The sequence below is a fragment of the Pelodiscus sinensis genome, chromosome 9 (assembly GCF_049634645.1).
Source record: "Pelodiscus sinensis isolate JC-2024 chromosome 9, ASM4963464v1, whole genome shotgun sequence".
NCBI classification, from domain to species: domain Eukaryota; kingdom Metazoa; phylum Chordata; order Testudines; family Trionychidae; genus Pelodiscus; species Pelodiscus sinensis.
In genome coordinates, this window is record NC_134719.1 from 19,285,584 (window position 1) to 19,311,282 (window position 25,699).

Consider the following 25,699-nt stretch of genomic DNA (forward strand, 5'->3'; position numbering starts at 1 on the left):
AATAAAATGGGCTCGCTATTCCGACATCCCTGTAAATCTCGTTTCATGAGGTTTAAGGGACATTTTGGAATAGCGCTGTATTTCAACATTTGGTGCTGTGTAGACAGCACCAAATTTTGAAACAAGCTGTTTTGTAGTTAACTCGAAATAAGCTATGCAATTTGTGTAGCTCAAACTGCGTTGTTTATTTCAGGACAAGATTGTAGTGTACACGCACCCTAAGGTGCCACAGGACTACTTGTTATTTTTAAAATTAAAGACTAACGTGGCTATCCCTCTGAGACTTCTTAGTCTGAATAGTTAGTTATCTGGAGTCTTTTCCTACTGCCATATTCTTTTAAGCAATACAGGGAACACCCTTTATTTTAGAGCTCTCTAATACCGTATTTTCCGGCGTTTAAGACGACCTTTTATACTAAAAAACATCCCCCAAAAATCGGGGGTTGTCTTATACGCCAGGTATAAACATATTGTAGCTTCGGCTACTGTGACGGGGTGCCCCCGTCCCTGGGTGCGCCCGCGGACGACCCCGGCAGCGGGGGGAGGAGAGCAGGAGCCGGCTCGCTCCCCTGGCGGTGCGGCGCGTGCGCCCGAGTCTGCCCGCCGCGTTTAAAAGGCAGCCGGACCAGCTGGTCAGGGGCGGAAGCGGCGGAGAGGGTGGGGCTGGCCGGGGCGTCCCAGGGAGCGACCGCAGACTCCGGCCGGAGGAGGATCGTGGCGGGCACGGCTGGGAACAGGGAGGCAGCCAGGGGGCCTCTGGGGATGACTGCGGACGCCGGCCGAGGGAGGAGGCCGGCAGAAACCCCAGGCAGCGGCGGTGGGGGCAAGCGGGGAGCACGGAGCTGGCACGAGAGTCAGGCACCGCGGCAGGGCGACCCGGGGTGCCAAGGCAGCAGAGGTGGCCCGAGAGGCCACGAGGTGGCGGAGGACGTTGATGCGAGGGGAAGAGAGTTCCAGACCCCGGACGGGCACTAGACCCGGAGGCGAGGCGGCCCAAGATGCTGGCTCTTGGAGCGACACTTCCAACAGACCCAGAGGGGCTGTGAGTAGCCCCCCTGACGGGCGCCGAGTCCTCCCCATCCCAGATTACGGGGACTCTCCCCCAACCGGGGAAGCGGACGGCTTGTTGGACGGTAGGTTGGTCTCTCCCAGATAAATGGGCGTAGACCACAACCTAAACCCCCCTTTGCAAGCAAGCCTAGAGCAAAGCTAGGGAGTGGGGCCTCCGTGCAGTCAACGCGAGGACCTGTCCCCACACGGGTTTGGGGGGGGGAAGGGGGAGGCGGGCTATTACAACCTTTGCCAATCCGAGCAGGCTTTGTATGCATTAATAGAATACACCACTTGCCGGGATTGGCTCAGCGCGGTACATACAGTATCAGCACAGGGACGTTCTGTATAGGGGGGTAGTCTTATACGGTGAGTATAGGCCAAAACCTATGTTTTACCTGGAAAATTAGGGGGTCGTCTTATACGCCCAGTCGCCTTATACGCCGGAAAATATGGTACTCCCTAAAAACCCATTAGAACCTGTAGATTTTTGCATTTTAAATTCCTCATGATAAAATCAACTTCCTCTGAAGTAATTATCCTATCAAGAGCTCCTACATCATTCCTACAAGCTGTAGTAGTTTTACATGTCTTGAATATCTATTTATAAATTCAAGATTTTGATCTTCTGAAGTGTACAAAGAATGGAAAATGTTAGCAAATCTTTCATAGATCAGTTTTATGCTGGTTACTAAATCCCCCTTTTTATTTTTAAGCAGTGGGATGGCTGACTTTTCCTGTTTCTTGAACTTTCTGGCTAACAGCAGATGTATTGCCCTTAATATAGGTACATCTTTGCTCACTCTTCTCTGTTTGTAACATGTTAATCTTCCCTCATATCAATTATTTTCTTATACATTTTTAAATCCTGTTGATTTATATCAACCTTCTAAAACAACAAATTCCTTAACCAAACTCTCTTCTTTGAATGCTCTCATCTTATTGAGGGATGATTCTTTATTTATAAGGCTCTGCTCACTGCTGACTTTCTAGCATCTTAGATTCCTTCCTTACAATTTTGTTCTATTTCTGAAAATTTTCTTCTAGCTCTTTATTTCTAAAGGGGTTATACAACAAAACTCTATTCAACCACCCAGCCCTTTGTTTTTCCACTGAGTCCCAGTCTTTTAATTCAATATATGCAGTCAGAATACCTTTCTTTGACTAAATTTGCCAAAAAATAAAAATCATACCAATCCTGGAATAAGATCCATGAGTAGCAGACTAAAGGTACATCTACACTGCAACACTATTTTGAAATAACTAGCACTATTCTGAAATAACTTAGTACGCAGCAGACAGTTATTTTGAAATAGTGTCAAAATACTGTCAAGTTGAAGGACTTCTTACTCTATCTCCTGTAACCCTCATTGTACGAGGAATAAGGGAAGTCAGAGGAAGAATGCTCTTTTTTAAAATGTGCTGTGTAGACGCTCTCTATTTCAAAATAAGAGTTGCAATTAACGTAGCTCAATTTGTGTAGCTTATTTCAAATTAAGCCCTGTAGTGCAGATACACCCTAAGATGTATAATGCCAAATATCTGGATTCATCTCCTGCCAGACACCCACAGGTCTTCATTTTCTAAGTCATGAAACACATTAGTACTTGATTGTTGCTGTTTATTAAGCCCTCTTTTGCTCTTTATCAAAGGCTGGAAACGGATGACAGGAGAGGGATCACTTGATGATTGCCTGTTCTGTTCACTCCTTCTGCGGCATCTGGCATTGGCCACTGTCGGCAGACAGGATACTGGGCTAGATGGACCTTTGGTCTAACCCAGTATGGCCGTTCTTATGAGATATGCTTCTTGTGGTAAATAGTATTTCATACTTGGTAATGCTTTTCCCCGACTATGGGGGTTTATAGTCTTAGCAAACATTTTACGTTTACAGAGCAAACATTATAACATTACCTTATAACAACATGGGATATAGATATTGTAAATGGGATTGTGACAGCTTCTAGTTTGGGCGTGAGCGCGCAACCCTCCCATGCCAGGGTTACGGCCCTGCGAGCCCACATACGTAAAGGTTCCGGTGCGTATCGCTCGGTGGAACCAAGGAAGTGAGGGAGGGAGAATGGGGGGTTAGGGGGACCCAGGCCCTTCCTCTCCACTGGGTCCCAGCCTGGGGCCCTAAGGGTTTGGGTCTTTAGCCCTCACCCAGCTCACGGGGTCCCACCCCGTAATGCGTCAGCCCATGGGCGCCAGTACAGCCCTGCCCTGGGCTGCTTCCTAGCCTCCCCCAAGCTGGTCTGGTGGGATCGCGTCCCCTCAGCCCTTACCTCTCCAGCGGTAGCCTGCGGCCGCCTGTCTCCATCCTCCTCCGGCATCCGGGCCTTGCTCCTCAGCCGGGGGGGAGGGCTCGCCCTCCTGGCGTCCTTCCTCCTCTTCTGGCCCTGGCCCCAGGTTTAAATGATCCGCCAGGGTTTGCGTCCCTGGCGTCCATCCCGCCCCCGGTGTTGACATCCCTCCTACATTGCGGCATAGGAGGCGGGGCTGCGTCCCTGCTTCCCCTGCCCCCAGCGTGCTCGGGCTTGTTGGCGCGGCCGGGAAATGCTGCCTGCTCCTGCCCTGCGGCACCCCAGCGGGGACTCCGTGGGGGCGCATCTCCTGGGTTCTCCGGGGGGGGGGGGGTCATGGCCTCAGCTCCCTCCCCCTCCAAGTGCAGGCCGGGGTTGGACCATCACAGGGATGAATACATTCAGCTGTCTCTAAGCATTCCATAAAGTCTAAACACATTCTCATAACTCTAATATATATTTCCACATTACTAACACACTTGTGAGCCAGACAGGTTTCCAGATGTACATTTGTCAGTATTTAGTGAGACTCAATGGCCTTGGCATGAACTGGCACGTAGACTGCCAGCATCAAAGCCTCTCGCCCACTCTTTCTCTGCTATTTTTTTTAAAAAACAGCAAGGCTTCCTATAAGCTGTGCATTTGTGCAGCCACTCAGGAGAGATTCAAATGCCAGCCAGCTGATTAGTAGAGCTCCCACTTCCAGTTCTTTTGTTTCTACTGGTGGTGCACATTTACACATGCCCCTGATGACATAGAAATTTATTCTGCACATGGATGGAAAAAAAATCCAAACATGAATGGAACAGATTAGAGGAAACATTGCTCATCAATTTATCTCATCCATCAATCTGTACAAGAAAGATCTATAGACAGACAAGAAAACAGTGAACTCAAGAAGAAACAGACCCAAGGAAAATCTACCCAAAACTTCAGCATGCATTGGTGAAAGAAGTTTCTCCTGTCAACCTCCAAGTGATTAGACCACATATCTCCTAGAGAGAAAACCAGGGCTAAACATTGAGAAACAGAGGAATAATGAGATTTAAGATTCTGAATATTCATAATTGGTCTGCTTTAAGATATCTTCTAAAAAGGCTTCTTCTAAGCAACTGATTTAAACATTTTCTTCAGTTTCATAGCACATAGTTAAGATTACTTACTTTGCTGACTTATAGACTGTCTGGTTAGTTATTCATAACCAGCAGGTGCACCTGCCCTGAAACGAAATTCCTTTTGCTATCTATAGACATTCTTCGTTACTTAACTAGATAATAAGGAATGGATTCACAATAGTGTGGGGGAAACGATATATTTTGATCTTATCTTGCCCACAGAAAAGAGCCCCCCAGAGGGTTCCTTCTCCGGGGTATAGGGGCGGGGTGGGGAACCATTTTTGGGCCAGGGACTACTGACCCACTGAAAAATCAGTCGGGGGCCACACACACAAGTGAAAGGCAAACAAAACAAACCCTCACTGATGTCGTCCCTGACTGAAAAGGAGAAAGATGCTCCTCACATTCCCCTCACATACCAGAGCCTAAGGGGGCCCAAATAGTAGATTCTGTATGCGCCAACTCTGCGGTAGGATGACAGGGGGGCTGGAGCACTGGTGCAGACTCCCCAGCTGAGACTCGGGGGCTAGACCAAGGGAAGCTGGGGGCCGCATCTAGTTCACTGGCCTGAGGTTCCCCACCCCTGGTATTGCGTTTGTTTAATGCTCTTTGGAAAGATAGCGATATACAGAAGCAATTGTAAGGGAAGCCACCAGTTTATCAGTTCTGTGGGTTCTTTAATATTTTCTTTCTTTAATAATAAAATAGGTATGGACAATTATTGTGATTCTTTTGCTTAGTCTTGAGCATGGTGACCCTTGAATGTGGAAAAGAACCCCTAAGACTAAATAGTAGGAACCACACCCCTGAGCGGACAGTAAAGAAAACAATTAGGAAGAGCTGGCCAACTCACCCTTGTTTCTCTAAACTAAATATTTATAGAATTATTTAAAATAAAATTCCTTGGCTGATCTCAGGACCTGATCCAGCTCCCAGTGATACCAATGGAGCAAACTCAGTGGAGCAAGATCAAAACCTGGATTCTTAGTGAGATCCAGTAAAACCCTATGTATGTGACCGCCAAGGGAAGCATGCGAAACAGAGCCAGGAAACGGAACAGAGAAGAAAGAAAAGAAAAGAAAAGTGAAATGTGTTTCCTATGATCCAAGTGGCAGTTGTGTGTTTGAAGTAAGAGCTATCAACATTAATATATGGACTACTGAAGAAGGATAAGAACCAAAATACTAGATCCAAAGCTCCAGATTTAGGGAGTTTATACAGCTCTGAATTTTGCAACTTGGGCTTCTCCTGTATTTCATTAAAAGAAAAGAGGAAGAACTTGGCAGACAAGTCATACTCTCCAGTATTGTAATCCTAGAACAGGAGTAACCAACACAAAAATGACCTTTTTTCAAAGGCATAATTAAGGGATTTCAAAACAAATGTGTTCTCTGTGTAAGCAAATACATAGCCCACATGCTTGCTATTACCTCTATCTCAGAAGCCTGTATAAAGTTTAAATAGACTCATAACTCTGAGACAAATTCTATCCTGGGCTATCAGGGCAGATCTGCACTAGACCCAGCAGGTCGTTTTAAGGTCCCCAACTCCAGCTATGCCAACCCTTTGCGCCATTCACACCATGAGAGCCTGCCATTGGCTTCTCTACTACTTGCAGAAGGAGGAGTATTGGACGCCGGCAGGAGCTGCCCTCAGCGTACGATTTATGGGGCTATACTAGACCCGCTAAATCAAACGCCAGAAAATCAATCTCTGGAGTGTCGATCTTCTGGTAAGTATAGATGTGCCCTCAGTGTGCAACTACTGCATCTTTGAAATCAAATGGGAGTTGTATGCAAGTTTCTAAGGGGAGGATTCTGCTCAGACTGATTAAATCACTTTTTTTTGTCATGAAGAGTACTGTTTTAATTATTAGTGTATGTTGTAGAAACTATTTTGCATCCCTTACTCATACTGGTAGTACCTTACTCAGCCATTGTTCTAACTGATTTCAGTGGGACTTCTTGTGAAGTAAGGCACTAGGCTATTACGGACCAGGCAAATCAAGTGGTTAAAGCGAGAGCTCAGTGAGGGCAGAATTCTGGAACAAGCCCAGGGCCAGTGCAGGAGGGACAGCACCCAAATGCCAGAGCCCGAGGGTTACTGGAGTGATACCTCAGATGCAGCGTTGAGGATCAGAACTGGAGATATAGGTGCCAATGGGGAAATGGAATGGGCAGGAGCAGGGACAGACCTGGTACACGTCGAGCAGCTAGCCAGCTATTGCTGGATTTAAAAGCCAGCCAGTTGCCCTTCCTAACCAGTGAGGTGATGCTGTCAACCAAGTAGTACGCTGCCAGCCAGTTGCACCTGCAGTGTTGCTAGGAGACTGACTCAGCTACAGGCACTGATCCCTGACTTAGGCAACAGGAACAAGAATGAGTGGATTCTTCTGCTACAATGTAGTTCTGTAGATTCAGTTATCTTTAAAGGGAGGGTAATTTTTGAGAAAATGGCTCTGTCTACCCCCTCAAGAGGATATAGGGGACCATGTGGGTAGGTAGTGAGTTTGGCCAGCTACAAAGGAAGATGAGGAGGTTGCCAATCTGGGGTCCCCTAAACATAATTCATGAACATTAAAGTAAAATATTGCTTTTAAAAAAGACTGGTGGCCAGATCTCCAGATGGTGTAAAGTGGCCTTCCTCCACTGAAGTTAACAGAGGGTCATATTAGATGAGGACCAGACCCTCAGACTGGCCACTTTCACTTCCTGACCCTCATTTTCAATGAGAAGAGTGGGTTTAAAGGCAATAAGAGGTGCTGGTGTGGGTGGTGAGAGAAGAAAGTCCAGTACGCAGCCTGAGAGGAAACTCTCTTCTGTAAGCTTTATTTCTGTTTAAACTGTTGCAAATATAAAAACATACTACCCTAGCAGAATGTGGTCAACGTTTCCTGTGGTTACAGGGCTCTAATGAGGTTAACGCTGCTCCTGAGGTTAACTCTTAAACTTGTCATGAAAAAAAAGAAGCCACCTCTTCAGAAGTGTTTTATAATGGAGAAAAAATCTGTCTGTCATTGAGACAATATTATGCTAATGCAATTCTCAGACTCGTCCCTTAATTCTCAGTATCATATGAAGTCTGGTTCCTGTAGACTAGACAAGTGTAGATGGCTCAGTGTCAGCTTGTTCCTGAGTAGTTGGCAGCAACCAGCCACTGTCTGGAGAACTAGATTGATGGGGAATCCAAATCTCCAACAAAGTCCCACCTTACAGTCCTAGGCTATGTCTAGACTGCAAGCCTCTTTTGAAAGAGGCTCTTTCGAAAGAGAGCGTCTAGACTGAACGTTGAACTTTCGAAAAAGCGGCTTGCTTTTTTGAAAGAAAGCATCCAGTGAGTCTGGATGCTCTCTTTCAAAGAAGCCCTATTTACATTGAAGAACGCCTTCTTTCGAAAGAGGAACTTTCGAAAGAAGGCGTTCTTCCTCGTGAAATGAGGTTTACCGCCATCGAAAGAAAAGCCGCGTTCTTTCGATTTAATTTTGAAAGAATGCGGCTTGAGTCTGGACGCAGGTGAGGTTTTTTCGAAAAAAGGCTACTTTTTTCGAAAAAAGCCCTGATTCTGGACACAGCCCTAGATTCCTCCCCTTGGATTTTATTGCCAACATCCCCTGCCTCAACTCTATCCCTGTTGACCTTCTCAGCCCTCATTTGTAATTTAGTGGGGTCTGTGCTAGAAGCCTTTCTCCTAAAAGGAGTCCCGCCCCCAGCAGAGTTTTTGGGAAACTGCCTAATAAAAGTCAATGCCTTCTTGAATCCATGAAGGCTCTTTTGGAGCAGACCTGTATTTATAGTTTGAGGAAAATCTGCAGTGAAATACTCTATGTTAATGGATCTCAGAGGGGCAGCCATGCTAGTCTATAACATTAAAAACAACAAGAATAGTCCTGTGGCACCTTAGATATACATTTATAAGATTCTTTACATTCTCACATCACCTGTCAAGTGCTCTTTTTGCCTTAATGCTGCATACAACGAGCAATGTATCAATTTACAATGCCTGCCACCACTTTAGAAACTTTTCTCCTAATTTTTCCTTCCCTCTCTTTAAGAGATAGGGCACCTCCTGGGAAGCTTCTTCTAACACTCTATAACTTGGAGGAGCGCCATATAATGCTCATATTCCTCATTTGCATATAATTATGATATTGCATATAAAACATGGCATGTGAGGTATCTGAGGAAAGGTGATGAATGGCTGAAACTATGTACTATCTAATTATGTATATTTTGAGTGCATATGAAGTTATGAGATTGTGTGGTATGTCTGTACTAACACATACTGTAAGTTGAGGAATCAGCTAGCTATTAGCTCTCCAAAAACAATAACAAGGAAAGTAACCAACATCTGGATGAGGGTCAAACAACCATTAACAGCTACAATTCAGTGACTTACCTGCACAAGAGCCACCCCTGGAAATTTGTTCAGCTTTGTTTGGGGACTCAGCGACGCCCACCAGACATGCCTGGACTCTTGTTCAACAAGCACACTCTCAGGGCTGTTTCCCACTTTGGCACTCCGAGTGTCGAAGGCGGGAGCCTGCAAAGACCTTAAATACTTTGCCTCTATACAGTATACTTTGCTGCTTACAAAAATAAATAAATAAATAAATCCCCAGAGTCACAGATGCACCGTGGGGAACCTCCCCCCCAAAGCTGCCACCATCAAGTGATTTCACCCTAAAAAACAGGAGGGGACACTTGAATTCCTTCCTCAGGGATACCCCAAGCTCTTTTGCCCCAAAAGAACATGATAAAGGAAAAGAGAAACAAGCTGAAGTCTCTGGTAGCTTACTACCCATTCTTAGGCAGGCAAATATACACCCTTGTTACTTTCCAGGACACAAGAATCAAATCATCATCTTAAAAAAATGATTTTTATTAACAAAACCAATGATATACTTGAAAAGTGTACATGATTGCTAGGTGTTACAGAGATGTCTAGGAAGGAGCATGGCGGAAAGGGATCTAGGGGTCATAGTGGACCACAAGTTGAATATGAGTCAACAGTGTGATGCTGTTGCAAAAAAAGCAAATATGATTCTAGGTTGTATCAACAGGTGTGTTGTAAGCAAAACTCGTGAAGTCATTCTGCCGCTCTACTCTGCACTAGTTAGGCCTCAGCTGGAGTACTGTGTCCAGTTCTGGGCGCCACATTTCAAGAAAGATGTGGAGAAATTGGAAAGGGTACAGAGAAGAGTGACAAGAATGATTAAAGGTTTAGAGAACATGACCTATGAAGCCAGGCTTCATGAACTGGGCTTGTTTAGTTTGGAAAAAAGAAGATTAAGGGGGGACATGATAGCGGTTTTCAAATATCTAAAAGGGTGTCACAAGGAGGAAGGAGAAAATGTGTTCCTCTTGGTTTCTGAGGACAGGACAAGGAGTAATGGGCTTAAAGTGAAGCAGGGGAGGTTTAGATTGGACATTAGGAAAAAATTCCTAACTGTCAGGGTGGTCAAATATTGGAATAAATTGCCAAGGGAGGTGGTGGAATCTCCCTCTCTGGAGATATTTAAGAACAGGTTAGATAGACATCTGTCAGGGATGGTGTAGACGGAGCTTGGTCCTGCCTTGAGGGCGGGGGGCTGGACTCGATGACCTCTTGAGGTCCCTTCCAGTCCTATTATTCTATGATTCTATGATTCTATAAAACAAATTTTAAATCAGAGAAAATCACTGGGAACAACTCTTAGGGTATGTCTACACTACCCCGCTAGTTCGAACTAGCAGGGCAATGTAGGCATACCGCACTTGCAAATGAAGCCCAGGATTTGAATTTCCCGGGCTTCATTTGCATAAGCGGGCCGCCGCCATTTTTAAATCCCCGCTCGTTCGAACCCCGTGCAGGAGTTCCACGAGGAGTAACGGTAGTTCGAACTAGGAAGCCTAGTTCGAACTACCTAGTTTGTGCCCCGTGTAGCCGCGCTGCACGAGGTTCGAACGAGCGGGGATTTAAAAATGGCGGCTGCCCGCTTATGCAAATGAAGCCCGGGAAATTCAAATCCCGGGCTTCATTTGCAAGTGCGGTATGCCTACATTACCCTCCTAGTTCGAACTAGTGGGGTAGTGTAGACATACCCTTAGATAGTGAATGGGGCAGGGGAGGCATGGATTCACACAGAGAAGTTCAACCCAAATCACAAAGATAAACACAAATACCCTAATTGTATCTAAATACACATTCCCCTCTACTCACGGTCCATGCTGGTCTGAACGTCGAGGTCCAGTTACTCCCATGTCCAATATTTCTTATCGGCATCATCATTCTGGTCCCTGCCTCTGCTCTCTCCAGCCCTTATTTCGAATACACAAAAGAGGAGCAGACCGCGTAGCCAATTCAAATTTCATCACTGTATCCCCATGGGTTCTTCTGGCCCCCTGCCAACACCCTTGCTACCTGAGTTTAATCCTTCAGTCACCGAGTGCTGGCCAGCACTCCTCCTACCCATCGCACCCACGGACCAAACATATAAAGCAGGCAAAGCATGGGGCTTCTATATTCTTTCTCCTGCTCCCACCTGTGCTGCAAACAACAAAGACACAGAAGATTGAACACTCCAACAGAGGAGACTGGCCTAAGTTTAAGGGATAAACCTGTATATTAAGGACTGCAATATCTAGTGAGGTAAGAAAAAAATGGCTTAATCTAGTTGTTGCCCAGTCTACCAGAGTTGAGGGGCTATGCTTATTAATAACTCTGACATTTTTGCCCATTTATAATCACTTAAAATCTATCATTCGTAGTCAATAAACTCATTTCACTGTTAATTTTTACCAGTGAGTTTGCCTGAAGTGTTTGGTATTTGCTCAGGTTTTACAGAGGCTACTGTATATCCACTTTCTATAGATGAAGTGGTGAACCGATTAATACATTTGCACCACGCATCTTAACTGGTGCAAGATGGTACATTCCTGAAATACAAGCCTGGGATCCAGGATTTGGCTGGTGCCTTTCTCTGTGTGATTCATGAATGGCGCTGGGAGCATTCCTCAATCTAGCTTGGTGTGGGGCTCCACATGCTGTTGTGCTGAGTGATAACTGGGCCTGGAGGGGTTTGCAGGGTGTCACCAGCAAAGCATTGTGAGAGATAGCCCAGGCTAGAGAGTTAAGGGGGCACAGCAATCCCACAATCCCAGGCTGTATCTTGGACATTCCTGTTAAGGCTTCAAAGGGCAAAAGATCTCTCGAGGGATTTCTTGATTTCTTCTAGAGAACAACACTTGTAAGACAGCCCTTAGCAGAAACATTTTTTCCTCCATATGAATAAACTTTCTGGAGAAGTCTCACTTTTCAGGGAAATCATCTACTTCACTCTTCCTTCAAAAGGGATGTTCTTGCCATACAATTCTTCTTGGCATGGAGCATTCCCTATACAATTCTGAGCCTTCTATTGAATGCAGTGGTCCCTGCCTCTGTGGTTTGAATGGACTGTAGTACTCCATAGACTGGACTAGGAGTTGTGGGTGGGCTTTACTAATCCTTCCGCTTATTATCATTTCTCTTACCCATTGCACTTCACCAGCATAGGACCCAATTAAAATTGGGCTTTCCCTGTCGTAGAGGAATAAAGGTGCTCATCACAATACTGAGTTCACGGTTCTAAAACGACAGGACCAGAACCTATAGGATATACTATGAACTCACTTGTCAAATGGGATGGACAGAATCTCATGTTTTAATGGTAAAAAATGGCATTTATGTAGCCGATTGTCCATATGAACCCCTGAGAGAAAGTTTGGATCCCATATTTTAAAGTGGTGGTCAGAATCTATTCTTGACCACAGCATTGGGATATGGTGAGGATGGCAGCAGTTTAGGACAGAGGGATGTGACTGGTGGAATGCTGTATGGCAAGTATTAGGAACATTTTTGTCTATTTCACGCATAAATAGCCCGGAAAGAGGAGCAGAGATAAAATGTGATTAAACTTGATGCAGCAAAAAACTGATGCATTTCCTAGAGTGGAAAAGATTTTTGTGTAATAGCCTGATGTTTGTATTAGCAGAAATAATTTTTCTTAACAACTAAATTAAGCCTAACTCACTGCTCTCAAACAGGATATATGAAATATTCCAGTTAGATTTATTTTATATATAATTGACAAACAATAGGAAATTGAGAAAGATTGCTTCTTTTTTAATTGATTAATAATAATTTTAAAAATAAACTGTTCCAAAAATGGAGCTGTTTCTTTAAGATGTACTGGGTTTTCCCACAGAATGACTCAGAATCAAAGACATGTCAAACTGGAAACTATAAGTTTTTCTTCAGTGATCAGTAATGTAGGTCAGGGTTGTGTTGACAGTTGCTGTTATAGCAATGAACTCTGAATTAGTGCCAGTCTCTTAAATTTCTGTGAGGGAGCAGGGAGTAGAGATATCAAGGAGCTGATTACAGAAGTGGAACAATGTCCTGATAGATGGCAAGGTAAAAAATAAGCAAGTTCCTCAACCTTTGATAAGATTTTTTGTTTATATCTAAAACTGTCAGAAGCAGGCTTAAGGATTTTACTGTGTTCTTGTTCATGTTTTCTGTGAACATACTGCATAGCATGTGTTTGCAGAGATGGTACAAATACGTTGTCAACACTTATTTGCTGTAAGTAATGCTGCAGTATTAGTATACTAAGGTATACAGCACCTAACTGATTTAGGAAAGTAGGTCTCATTTTCAAAGGGATCCAGTCACTTAGGAGCTAAAATCCTATTTATAGTCTATGGGACTTAGGGTTTTAAGCGCCTAAATCACTTTTGAAAAAGAGACTTAGACACCTTAAGTCAGTTAGGTGTTGCAATGCTGAGTACTACAACACCTAATATCTTTAAAAATCTGGGCCTAGGAAATTTTTAGTCAGAGTTCTTGGTGGAGATGGGATCAAATCTCTAGTACAAGATATTGCTAAATTAGCAGGATGTTCAAATTCCAAGACTGCCTCTCATTTTGAAATTTGCAAATGGGCCCTATAAATTTGCGTAAAACCATACTTTTTAATAACTCCCAAATCAGATAGTGTTTGAAACCCTGATCTAAATGTTACAGTTGGAGGACAGAAACATCTTCTTAAATAAGAACTTGTTAAAAGCATATGGGATTTTTTTTAATTTGCTAGTTTTAACTTGCAGGATCTTAACAGGATGTTGGCTGCTTATTTTTACCGGCTCAGATAAGGAAAGAATATGAAAGTTGGTGAAGAGATTACAGAGTATGTTTTAGCATCTCCAATGCAAAGGAAAATCCCAGTGCACTGTGCAAAAGGCAATACAAAGAGAAAAATCCCATATGTTTGTTATGCATTGGACCATGTAAATATGCAGTGTTAGTAAAGCCTTTTGAAATGTATTCGAGGTCGCTATGTACAGCAGTTGAAGAATTACCGTTTCCAATGGATTTTTTTTTTCAGATCATTGGAGTAATTTAAAAAACTATTTGGAAATATCTACTTCTGATCATTTTTCTATAGACTTAAGTACCAGTTTAAACAGAAGGTTAGAGCTATCATTGACATTCGGTTAGGGACAATCCTGTTATCTCCTTGAGATCAGTTTCGAACTGAGATCCACAAATGCATAACCTCTCAAAATAGATATACCGATGACACCCCACTGAGAGCTAGCTGCAGCAGCATACTTTCATGTGCTTCAGGGTTGCAGTTGGTAGCTAATGTGTATGTGCAGATTAGGGATGTAAAAGCCTATTTAATCTGTTAACTGGTTAAACATTATGTTTAACCTGCTAACTACTGAAGTGCGGTATGGGGGGCACTCTAGCCCCCCCACCCAGCCAGAGTGAAGCTTACCAGTTAAGCATTCACATCCCTGGTGCAGATAGCCTCCCAAATGGATATGGTACCCCAGGAAGAGGTTTCAGGCCTGCTCGTCAGTAAATCAAAAATAAGTATGGCTGTGCCGGGTTTCACCAGCTCCAGATATTTCATAGTCTAACCTCTTAAGAGGCATCATCATTCAAGAATTCTTTCGTTTTATCCATGTTGCATCTAACTTAGGTCTCAGTGTAAAAGTCCAGCACTGAGCAGTATCATGTGGATTTCTGGCATTTTCTGGAAGGCTGTGGGTTCATAACAAAGAAAATGGCCAAAATGATATGGAGGGATTGAAACTAGGTGTAAAGGCATCAATTTCAGCAAGGACAAATTTAGACTGAGTCTTAGAGAAGACTCTTAGGGTATGTCTACACTACAGCGTTATTTCGAAATATCTCCTTTTGAAATAGTTATTTCGAAATACCATGTCTACACACAAAATGCATTTCGAAATAGCTTTTTGCTATTTCGAAATAGCACGTCCACACTGATTGGACATTGAATTGCATTTAAGGCCAGCCGGAATTGGTTCTGGCAGGGCATCAGGTCAGAAGTTACCTTGTGGCCAGGGTGGCCAGCAGGGCACCCTGGGAAGGGCTGGAGGTCCCCTATTTCAAAATAAGTGCCTACACCACTCTTATGTCGAAATAGCAATTTCAAAATTGGCACTATTCCTCGTGGAATGAGGTTTGCCAATTTCAAAATAAGCCCTCCGCTATTTCGAATTAATTTCAAAATAGCAGTTGGCTTGTGTAGACGCTAGGAAAGTTATTTCAAAATAATGGCTGTTATTTCAAAATAACTTTGCTGTGTAAACATACGCTAAGCTTCTAATGGGAAATAGAAAACACATTGTCCAGGACTTTTAAAACTAGACTGGATGACCCACTAGAGAAAATTACTGCACAAGTTAGGGGAAGATAAAAACAATCTAATAGCATTAGAGATAGAACACACCTAAATTATAGCTCTCATCCTGTAAAGACATGCTGGTGCTCATAAAGGATAGTCTATTGGTGATCAAATCCAGACCACCAGATCCTATTGAACAAACTGCAAACGCTTTTCATTTACTGATTTTCATTATTGTTATGTGATGTGAAAAATGTTTCTCTGGCATCTGGACTTTGACCAGACCTTGACCAAGAAATTTGGACCTTGACAAAAAGTAATTGACTACCCCTTGCACAATCCCCTTGCATGTGAATAGTTCGATTGAAGTCTCTAGAACTGCTTATAATAAGGACAATTATTCATCTATAACTGGAGCTTTCTGAGTATATTCTCTCTGCAGATCTGGGAAGGTGCGCTTTGAGTCCATGAGTTTGCTACTCGCTGGAATGTTGGGATATTTGGGGCCATTTGAATTCCTCTGTACATATCCAAATGTTTGGAGCAAGGCTAAATCTCGTTAGTCTTTTTCCTACTGCCATGAGCAGTGAGGTCTCAGACCCATGCTCCATCTACTTTTTGACCTTTTTAATCCTGTCCTTTTACCCATTAATTAGTTTTAGAATAATTGTAATTTCGCTTAGTGTTTATTTTTTTGTGAAATAGCTGTTTAGAAGCTGCATGGCTCCCCTGAGCATTCCCTGGCTCTGTCTGCTGCCCCATGTGTGCCTCCCATGATATCCTGCCTGCTCTGGGTGTGAGTGGCTGTCCCCTGCAGCTCCATGCTATGCTCCCTTGCTGGCCACTGCTGGGGGAGGGGCTTTTAAAAGTGGGCGGGTTGACGCCCACCCACTCCTGGGTTTCAAATAGAGCCACTGCTGTGGCTGGCTACAAGAGAGTGGGGCACAGGGCAGGCTGGGGCAGCAGCTGTGTCTATGGAGGGAGGGAGTGCATGGAAGCCCTCCCTCCCCATGCAAGAAACTCTGAGTGTGTGGGGGAAATTATCCTGGCTGGAATTCCTGAGCAGGAGCCTGGAGAGGCTTGGGTGAGTGTCTGGCTGGGGCAGAGGGGGAAGAAAAAGGGGGCCTCCTCTTAGAGCTTGCTGCTGCTGGGGGACAAGCCGCGGGGGAACCCTCTTCTCTGGCCCCCTAACCCAGCTCTGGGGAAGCCTTCCTGATGCACCCCAATCTCCTCATCCCCACCTCCACCTCATGCCCCACATCCCAAACCCCTGCTCCAACCCAGACCCCACATCCAAGACCCCCTCTCACACGCCAGCTCCCGTCCTGAGCCTGCCCCGCTCCCACACAAACTCCCTGCCAGAGCCTGAGGCAGGTGTGCAGGGTGGGACATGAACCTGTCCTAGGCATCACCAACAATTATACAAACCTGCTGCCCCTGGCACAGGCAGCAAGTTATATGGGCCCATGGTGCCCGTGCTCTACCAATATTTAGGAACATGGGCCCAGCTCCACCAATGGATGGGTTTATATTTTCAGTACTGACCCATCCATCTGAAGGACCGGGGCAACTAACCTGGGCCCCATGCTTTGGGGGCCCCTGGGGTTCAGGGGGATGTAGGATTCAGGTAGGCCGGGGTGGGGGTGGGGGTGGGGGTGGGGGAGTTGCAGGAGGCCTGGTGCTGGCAACAGCAATCAGTCTGGCCCCAGCCCACTCTGCAACAGCCCTGCCCTGCCTCTTTCCGGCTTTCACCCCTTCCCCCAAGAAATGCCCATAGACACTGGGGTGAGGCTGAGCTCACTGCTATCAGAACAATGCCCCCCAGTGGACTTTCAAGCTGCCCTCAACCCCACATGACACTGAATCTTGGGGTGCCAATGCACAGGGCCAGGGCATCTGCTTTGGTCCATCCTATGGATGGGATGGCTCTGCCTGGACCATTTATGGGCACTTCCAAAAATTAAGCAATCCTGGCACCTGTGCCTGTGCCCCCCTAGGAAGGTGATCCCACAGTTTTGGGACAACTGGTCTTCTACAATAATCAGGTTGCCATGAAGTTTAAAGCCAAGATTTTCAAATGTGCCTAGTGAATTTGGATTCTCAGCTTTGAGACTGTCTTGAAGAGGCTTGATTTGGAGAAAGTGCCCAGTACCACCCCTTGGCCTCTTTAAAGGGTTTCAAGCTGGGCTGCAAGAGACACCCAACATTACTAGCTCCTCAGAGGCTTAATCTAAAACCTCTAGTCTGAGGGCACCTGTGCAATAGGTCAGGAGTTGAAAGGCTAAAAAATTACTCAGTCTCCTTACCAAAGAGAATGTTACTGGGGACAAAAATCCCCTTCATGATCAGAACAGGCGAGAAAGTGTTATAGGAAAGTAGAAAGTACTCAAGTGAATTTGCAGTAGGTGTGACATCTTTCTTAAGAAATCAAAGTCTAGCTGAAAGGCAAAACAGAAGAAAGAAATAGAAACAGGAGAAACAAAGTCATAACCACTAGGCACAAGTGCTCCACTTTATGGCAAGTCATTCTCCTTTTCTCTAATTGACAGTAAGGAGCCAGATAAAAGCAGGAGTTGTGGGTGGTCAGCACCTCTGAAAATCAAGCCACATCTACTTTAGGAATTCATCATTGAAGACGTAAGATCCCACTTTATAGCTTGTGCAACCTTCCTTCTGTAGCAAACCCTAGCCCTGGAACCCAAATCCCAAACCTTGCCCTAATCCTAACTCAGATCCCTTAATGTTACTTCCTCGGCCCAGATCTAAGCAACACCTTGCCAAATTCACACTGGGTGTAACTCTGTTGACTTCAATGCAATTGTACCTGCCATGAATTTGGTCCCCTGTCATCATCAGCACCTAGGGTTCATCCTACTTGGACAAAATTTTCTGTTCTAATGATACGGGAAATAGGCCCATCTGTAGGTCTGGAAGTGACGTTATAGGACCAACAAAAGCAGCATGTACAGGACCTAGCAAGACATTTGGTGTTTGAGGTTCTGATATTGGCCTCTCATGTTAGAACCAGGACTCAGCATTGCATTTTTTGTTGTGAGAAAGGTCTAATCTTAATTTAATTTTTTCAGAGGCCATGCTGTTTCCCTGACATCAGGCACTAACCAGGCCATGGTTAGATTTAAAGTGGCAATGGCGTTCCATATACTCTTTGGCTGGATTTACAGAGGTATAGTCTGTCTTCCATCTCACCACTTCTCTGTGCGGAATTCAGGAACAATTATTAGTATAATTTTGTGTCTGTGAAATCAATGTATCTGAAGAAATATAATGGAGCACAGAACAGCTAAACAGCCAAGTATAAAGTGAATGTAGCTGAAATAAGATATACAAACTATTTTGGGGCCTTCTTTTAGCTGTTTCACACCTACAGACATTTAGCGAGGTCTCATTTTGTTGCATATCTTAAAAGTCAGAGGTTTCAATGCAGCCACTCCTTTCCAGGAAGAACAGATCACATCTGATATGTCTCAGAAGCTAAGTTTTTCTTTTCTGATGCTGAGCTGTAATCTGATCATGAGGGGCCCTTGTACTTCTAATCTTACACTATTGTGGCTCTGCCTTAATCCACTTATGTTTGCTTTAGCTCAGATCCGTTTATAAAAGCTCATCTCCCTATAGTTGCTGTTAAAGCACAGTCTGAAATTTGTGAAATTGCAAGTTGGGTGATTCCTATCTGAGCTTTCATTGCCTACTGCTGACATTTCATAGAGTCAGGTTCTGCGTGCCCTCAGAGGAGAACGTGGGGGTGTGAAAGGTGAGGCACTCCCTTAACCTTCTTCAGTGTAATCTGTATTAGTGAGGGCAGTGCAGAACAGAGAACAGCATGTATGGACCCACCTCGTTATCCCCTCCCACACCGATGGAACCTTGGCTTCATGCCTACAATGAACCAATCAGTGTATGACAGGGTGTAGGAGAGGCCACCTTTTCTCATGCTCTTTGTCAGACCAAGGTGACACTCAGAGTAAAACCAACTTGGAATGAAAATCAGTTTCCCCAGTCTGTTTCTTTGTCAGCTGCATGCTGCCTCATATGGTGGCAAAGGTGCTGCTGACCTTACACTAATTGGTGCTGCTGTCAGTTAAGTATGTAGTCATTGATAAATACTGGCCATTGGGCCATATTCTGACATCCTTGTTAATGTTCACTAGCACCTTGCTTCCCAGGAGATCCCATTACTTTCAAAGCGAGTGATATCTCAGGGTGCATCTACACAGCAGGGCTTAATTGGAAATAAGATACGCAAATCGAGTTATGTTTATTGCGTAGCTTATTTTGAAATAGGAAGCATCGACACAGCACTTATTTTGAAATAGAGCACTCTTCTTCGGACTTCCCTTACTTCTTATAAAATGATGGTTACAGGAGTTGGAATAAGAAATCCTCTAGCTTGACAGTATTTTGACATTATTTCAAAATAACTGCCTGCTGTGTAGATGCAGACTAAGTTATTTTGAAATAATGTTGCTGTGTAGATGTACCCACAGAGTGCATCACCCCCCTTACTCAGTCAGCATCTGTTTTAGAGGGTCTGGAAGACAGGGGCTTCTGTACTCCAGGGTTCGAGCCACAAATTTGCTGAAGAGATGGCCTCCTTAGCATGACATTGTGATCTAAACTCTAAGCTCTCATTAGCTATCCATAGCTGTGCATGTGGGCATGCACACGCAAGTTAAATACTGGCTCCATTAACTTCATCAGCAAAACTCCCACATACTTCAATGGACTAACTGAAGTGTAGGAGCATAAGCTTTCGTGGGCAAAGACCCACTTCGTCAGATGCATCTGACGAAGTGGGTCTTTCCCATGAAAGCTTATGCTCCTACACTTCATTTAGTCTATAAGGTGCCACAGGACTCCTTGCTGCTTTTGCAGATTCAGACTAACACGGCTACCCCTCTGATACTTCAATGGTGACAGGTTTTCAGACCTTCCCCACAACTACATTTCTGCTCTGATAGAATAAGGGCAATTTATTGCACATTCCTCTAAACATGGATGGCAAGTAATCTGATCCAGTGTTGTATTTAGAAGTCTACAGACAGTCTGAAATAAAATCAATTGATTCCAATCAGGTGCTAATGACAAATTGTCATGAGATAGTTTATGATGAAAATTTTACAATTTCACTGATCATCTTTGATTAAAAAACAAACAAAAGGAAGTATTTCTTCATACACAGTTAACCTGTGGAACTCATTGCCAGAGGAAGGCCAAGACTATAACAGGGTTTAAAAAAGAACTAGATAAATTCATGGAGGATAGGTCCATCACTGGCTGTTAGTCAGGATCAGTGTTCCCTCTAAGTTGGGTGTGAGCACAGCTTCATAGGTGATTAATCAGCCCCACCCAGTCAATCAGCTCCATGCAAGGAGGAGCCCTGAGACTTTGAGTGGGCAAGGCTGATTAATTACCTGTGAAGCTGTGCTGCTGAACAGCTTAGAGGGAACACTGGTCAGGATGTGCAGGAATGGTGTCCCTAGCCTTTGTTTCCCAGAAGCTGGGAATGGGCAACATGGGATGGTTCACTCGATGATTACTTGTTCTGTTCATTCCCTCTGTGGCAACTTGCTTTGACCATGGTCAGAAGATACTGGGCTAGACAGAACTTTGGTCTGACCCAATATGGCTGTTCTTATGTTCTTAAACAAGTACTTTTCACGTAGTTTCAATGCAAAAGTCTAAGACAAACTTAAAATGCAGGTTCAGATTACATTTAGTATCAAAATAAATAGTACAAGGGATATTAGATTGATGGCATCATTCATTTTTTAAAAAATAACACGTAGTTCCTATATAATGCTTTTCATCAACAGATCTCAGGGGGTATGTCTACACTACCACCCGAGTTCGAACTAGGGTGGTTAATGTAGGCAACCGAAGTTGCAAATGAAGCCCGGGATTTAAATATCCCGGGCTTCATTTGCATCTTGCCGGGCGCCACCATTTTTAAAGCCCACGTAGTTCGGACTCCGTGCCCGTGGCTACACGCGGCACGGAGTAGGTAGTTCGAATTAGGCTTTCTAATTCGACCTACTGTTACTCCTCGTTCCACCGTTACTCCTCGCTCCTCAAAAGCCTAATAGCTTCATTTGCAACTTCAGTTGCCTACATTAACCACTCTAGTTCGAATTAGGGTAGTAGTGTAGACATACCCAAAGTGCTTTACAAGAGAGGTTCATAACTTAATCAATAGATGCCTCCATTGTTTAAACTGCATCTGAAGTAGATACAGAAGTTCCAGGATGCCACTCTAGAGTACTGGAGGAACCAGGTACAATTATCTAACTTTGTTCATTAAGGTCTGGTTTCAAGCAGTGGTCACTGGAGTCATTTGACTAGTCAAAAAGAAGTATAGCCAAATACACTGCATAGCTGAAACATTAGCATCTTCTATTTAAAGCTTTATTACAATCAACTTATGCTTTCACAGGTGTCATAAACCTTCGCTGCGCTGGACACGTGTGGATTGAACCAGCTCCAGTCATTCAGATGGGCTTGAACATTTCTATAAATTGCCACTCTACAGTAAACTGCCAAAAGGCAAAGTTATACATGATACTAAATGATACTACTCAAATAGACGACAAATTATTAACAAGAAACAAAACCACACTGCAACTTCAGCTTCATGATTTCAGAAAACCATTTTCCACCGTCATATGTTATGCCAAGTGTGGCCACACAGACGTGTTAGTATGTGGAACACAATTTTCTGCAGGATGTAAGTAATTTACTGGATGTATGATGGCTTTTCACTAATTCTAGTTCATCCCAGTTAAGCTGCTATTAACTATTACTTCTTCCCAGTCAGTGTTGAGGTGCTGGGAACTGCAGGCTATTTTCAGATAATATTTTTAGATGCTCCTTCCTGACCCCTCCTCCCCCAAACAATGTTGGTATATTTTCCAGTTGAAAAGTTAAACTTCTATTTTTAATTTTATTTAGCAATAAAGGGTTTGGGGGCTTGTTAGTAATTCAATATATATATTGTAGTTAACCAGCAAGTTATGTTGTAACTGAAGTCATCTGATATACATTATTAGTAGCAACTTCGGTGCATGTTCTGTCAAACGGCTGTGTAGGTATCTAAACATGATACTGAAACTATCCTTCTTTCACTGTCCTATGCTTGGTCAAATGGCAAGGAGCTACTGAAATCCGAGTCAAGTAGCAGAAGTAACGTAGTGCATGTAATACCAAGCTATCACACCACCTAACTCCTATAGAGCACTTTTTAAATGGTAGATTTCAAACCACTTTACGGGGAGGTCACTACCATTGTCCCCATTTTATGTATAGGAAAACTGAGGCATCGAGAGGCAAACTGATGTGCCACAGTTTACTTCCTTCCACACTCTCATTAGTATGGATACCCTGATGTGTGGAGCTGAGAGGAGAAAAATGGAGCAGCCAAAGTGCTGAAGGAGTTGAGGAAAAGATGGTTTCCTTTCCAAATTTGTGCATTTTATGCAGGCATGGCTGAACAATTTCTAATGCTGTGCTGTGTAACATTAAATCCCTTCCCCATGTCTCTTATCACAGCAGCTACATGAACCTTCTGCAGGCAAGAGAGCCGTACAGTCAGATGTATCACCAGTGTGCTTGATTGAGTGTGCTGGAAGTCACACATCTGGCCTGGGATTAATACCGTTTGGGCAGTCTTTGCTTTCAGATCCTAGGCTGCTGCCTATCAGCATGTGGTAGGCTGTCCCCCAACCCATCATGCATACCTTCCTCACTGTACCCATGGGAAAAATACTACTTATCTACCCCACAGAGGTAACAAATCATCATAACAAATACATGCCATCCATGTGGTATCTGGGCCCCACTGGCATGGCTTAAATGGGCTCATTAACATTATAAATTAGAAAGAGCAAACACACAACATTTCCCTGGAGCCTGTAGCTTTAAGAGTGAGAGAAGGAAATCTCAACTTGCAGAGGGAGGTGTCCACTTAGCTTTACTGATGTGGCCACATTAAGTGTGCTTCTGGCAGAGTGCATTGCAGAGGTGCCAGGCATGCTGTACCAGCAGCCGGGGGACAATGAGTTCCCATGTTCCAATCCAATGGAAGATTAATGTAATCAATACTGATGGAAAATGTTAAAGTCTCAGTTAAAACCCACTATGGAAAGACACAGGCCGGGCTGCCCTTACCCATACAAAGAATATGCAGCAGTGTAAGGCACCTGAAAATGTGGGGGCATCACTGGGTCTTAGTTTCCACCCACTGGTCTCTTCCCTGCTTTCTGGCTCTGCTTCCTGTGGAGAGGATCTAGTTCAAAGTGAAAGAGCCTGCCAGAATCGTGAACCTGTGAAAGAGCCATTCAAGTGGTAATGAAGCCATTAATAGGGATTTGCCTATCCCAGGTACATGCTGTGAGCTTCTGAATTGCCTGTGTTAGTCTACAGAGGACCTTAGTTTAATTTGCTTTGAAAATATTTCATGTGTGTGTTGCTGAAGATTATAAAGTCACATCTCTAAAAAAAGTCAGCATCCCAAACCCAGCTGCCATTGAGCATATGGGTACCAGTGTAATAGTGGTGCATAGAGCCCCATATATCCTACAGACGGTCCTGGGCACAGAAGAACACAATCATCTGACTCTGGTATCCAACTGTTATGGGACAAGGCAGCACATCTTCATAACTTCTGTTCAAAGATATAGACATGCATGTGTAGGTTCTATAGGACATTACAGTTTCAAATGTCTAAACGTCCAGTCCTTAACGATTGACTGGGCATATATTTGTATATCATCTATCTTTGCAGATCCACCGGACAGTCCAACCAATTTATCTTGTGTCATTTATGAACATTCAGACCACCTGACTTGTATTTGGGACCCAGGGAAGCACACCTACTTAAGTACTAAGTACATTCTCTACCTGAAGAGGTAAGTCTTGCCATGACAGCTTCTTGCTGTGCTTAATTGAAAACCAAGAACAGCTGAAGTACAGGGCTCTCTATGCAGCTCAGGAGAGGGCTCTGAGCATTTGAATGGAATAAGAGCAGGAGGCCCTCACTGATTCCCTCACTTACAAGATGCTTTGTGGTAACGGTGCTAAGGGCATGAAAAGAAAACCGAAGAACAAACTAGGTTAGTTGGGGGCAGCAGGTAAGACAGAGAAGTTCTGTAATCTGGAGCTCCAGTATGACTGTACAGTCTAAACATGTGTGGTCAGAGCAACAGCAGCCACAAACCAAGTACGATTATACACATGCTCTAGTTTTGATGACTGGAAAGACAGAGTGTCCTACTTACACTTTCTAGAACACTGCCTTACTGATCTCTTCAGCTCACATGAACTGCTCTGTGTATCTGGGTCGATCTTATTTAACACCAGGTGGAGGTATTAGGATTTAAATTTTTTCAGATTTACATTTCCGTTCAGTGTTGATGTCTAATCAGTGCTATTTAGCTCGTAGTTGAGGATGTGTTTCTGGTAGTCAAACCTAAACCAAGAATGTAAAATAAAAGCCACCTTTCTATTCAATAGTCCTGATTTAGGCTTTTTGTGTTATGTTAGGTGTACGCTGACGAATCTCGAGCTCGTAGGACTCCGTGGATTTATTCCTCTGTAAAACTGAACTTGTGCAGTGGGGGAGCAGGGCCACGTGCTCTGTTGGGAGGTGCTAGACAGTATTAGTTATCGGTAACACTTAGCCTTCCCAACAAGATCAGGGCCCCATTGTGCTAGGGACTGTACAGACACGGAGTATAGCTATGCTGCAATTGGATGGGCAACTGAATCACATATCCACACTGTATCTTTAATCTAGCTAGTGTGCGTAACAAGAGCAGTGAAGACATGGTGGCACAGTCAGTATTACAGACTAACAACAGTAGTATGTGCCGAGAGTTCCAGGCAGGTGTGTATAGCCAGCTCTGGGGTCCATGCCTCTGTGTCTTCACTGGTCTTTTTAGCTGTGCTCGCAAGATTAAATCTAGTATGGGTTTGCCTACTCAAGCTGTAATCCCCCCTCCAATTATAGAGTAGACACACACATAGCAAGAGGTGGCTTCCTGCCCCAAAGATCCTTACAATCTAAACAGACAAGCCAAAGAGAGGATGAAGAGGAAAATAATATCCCCATTTTAGAGAGGAGGCACAGATAGGTTAAGTAACAGCCTTAGGTCACATAGGAAGTTTGTGATAGATCCAAGAATTGAACCATCTTTTTTCAGTAGCATACACGTACTCATGACACTTAACAGCAGAGGGAAAACTGACTGCCCACAGATTAATAAAAAACCCCACAGTGAAATGGAACGTGAGAAATAGGCAAGTCAGAAACAGAAGGTGGGGTGGAGAAGAAAGGAAATCTAAAGTAAACCTTCTACCCTCAAACATATGGCATGTTTGTCAGCAAGGACCCAATATCCAGAGATAGTGTCAAGTTGTTTAACCAGCTCTCAAAGAGGTCCTGTGATACTGTGATCTACCACAATGTCTTGAGATTCTAAAGCAACTATTTAAATAAATGTTCAAATGCTATACAGGCAACGCCTAACTTACAACCGCCCAAC

At 44.1% G+C, this 25,699-nt stretch overlaps 1 protein-coding gene across 2 annotated transcripts in view; it reads left to right on the plus strand.

The window, feature by feature from the left end:
- Positions 1 to 12,752: 12,752 nt before the first annotated feature.
- IL23R (interleukin 23 receptor) overlaps positions 12,753 to 25,699 on the plus strand; it is a 57,076-nt gene continuing 44,129 nt past the window's right edge. The window contains exons 1-4 of one of the 2 annotated variants that reach the window (XM_014574560.3): positions 12,753 to 12,898; positions 18,230 to 18,327; positions 21,595 to 21,885; positions 23,941 to 24,064. In XM_014574560.3, coding sequence (XP_014430046.2) covers positions 12,891 to 12,898; positions 18,230 to 18,327; positions 21,595 to 21,885; positions 23,941 to 24,064 — 521 coding nt within the window. In that variant the 5' untranslated portion in view covers positions 12,753 to 12,890. Of the gene's footprint in view, positions 12,899 to 16,071; positions 16,228 to 18,229; positions 18,328 to 21,594; positions 21,886 to 23,940; positions 24,065 to 25,699 lie in introns of those variants that run through there. The other variant, XM_075936189.1, reaches the window with a different exon arrangement.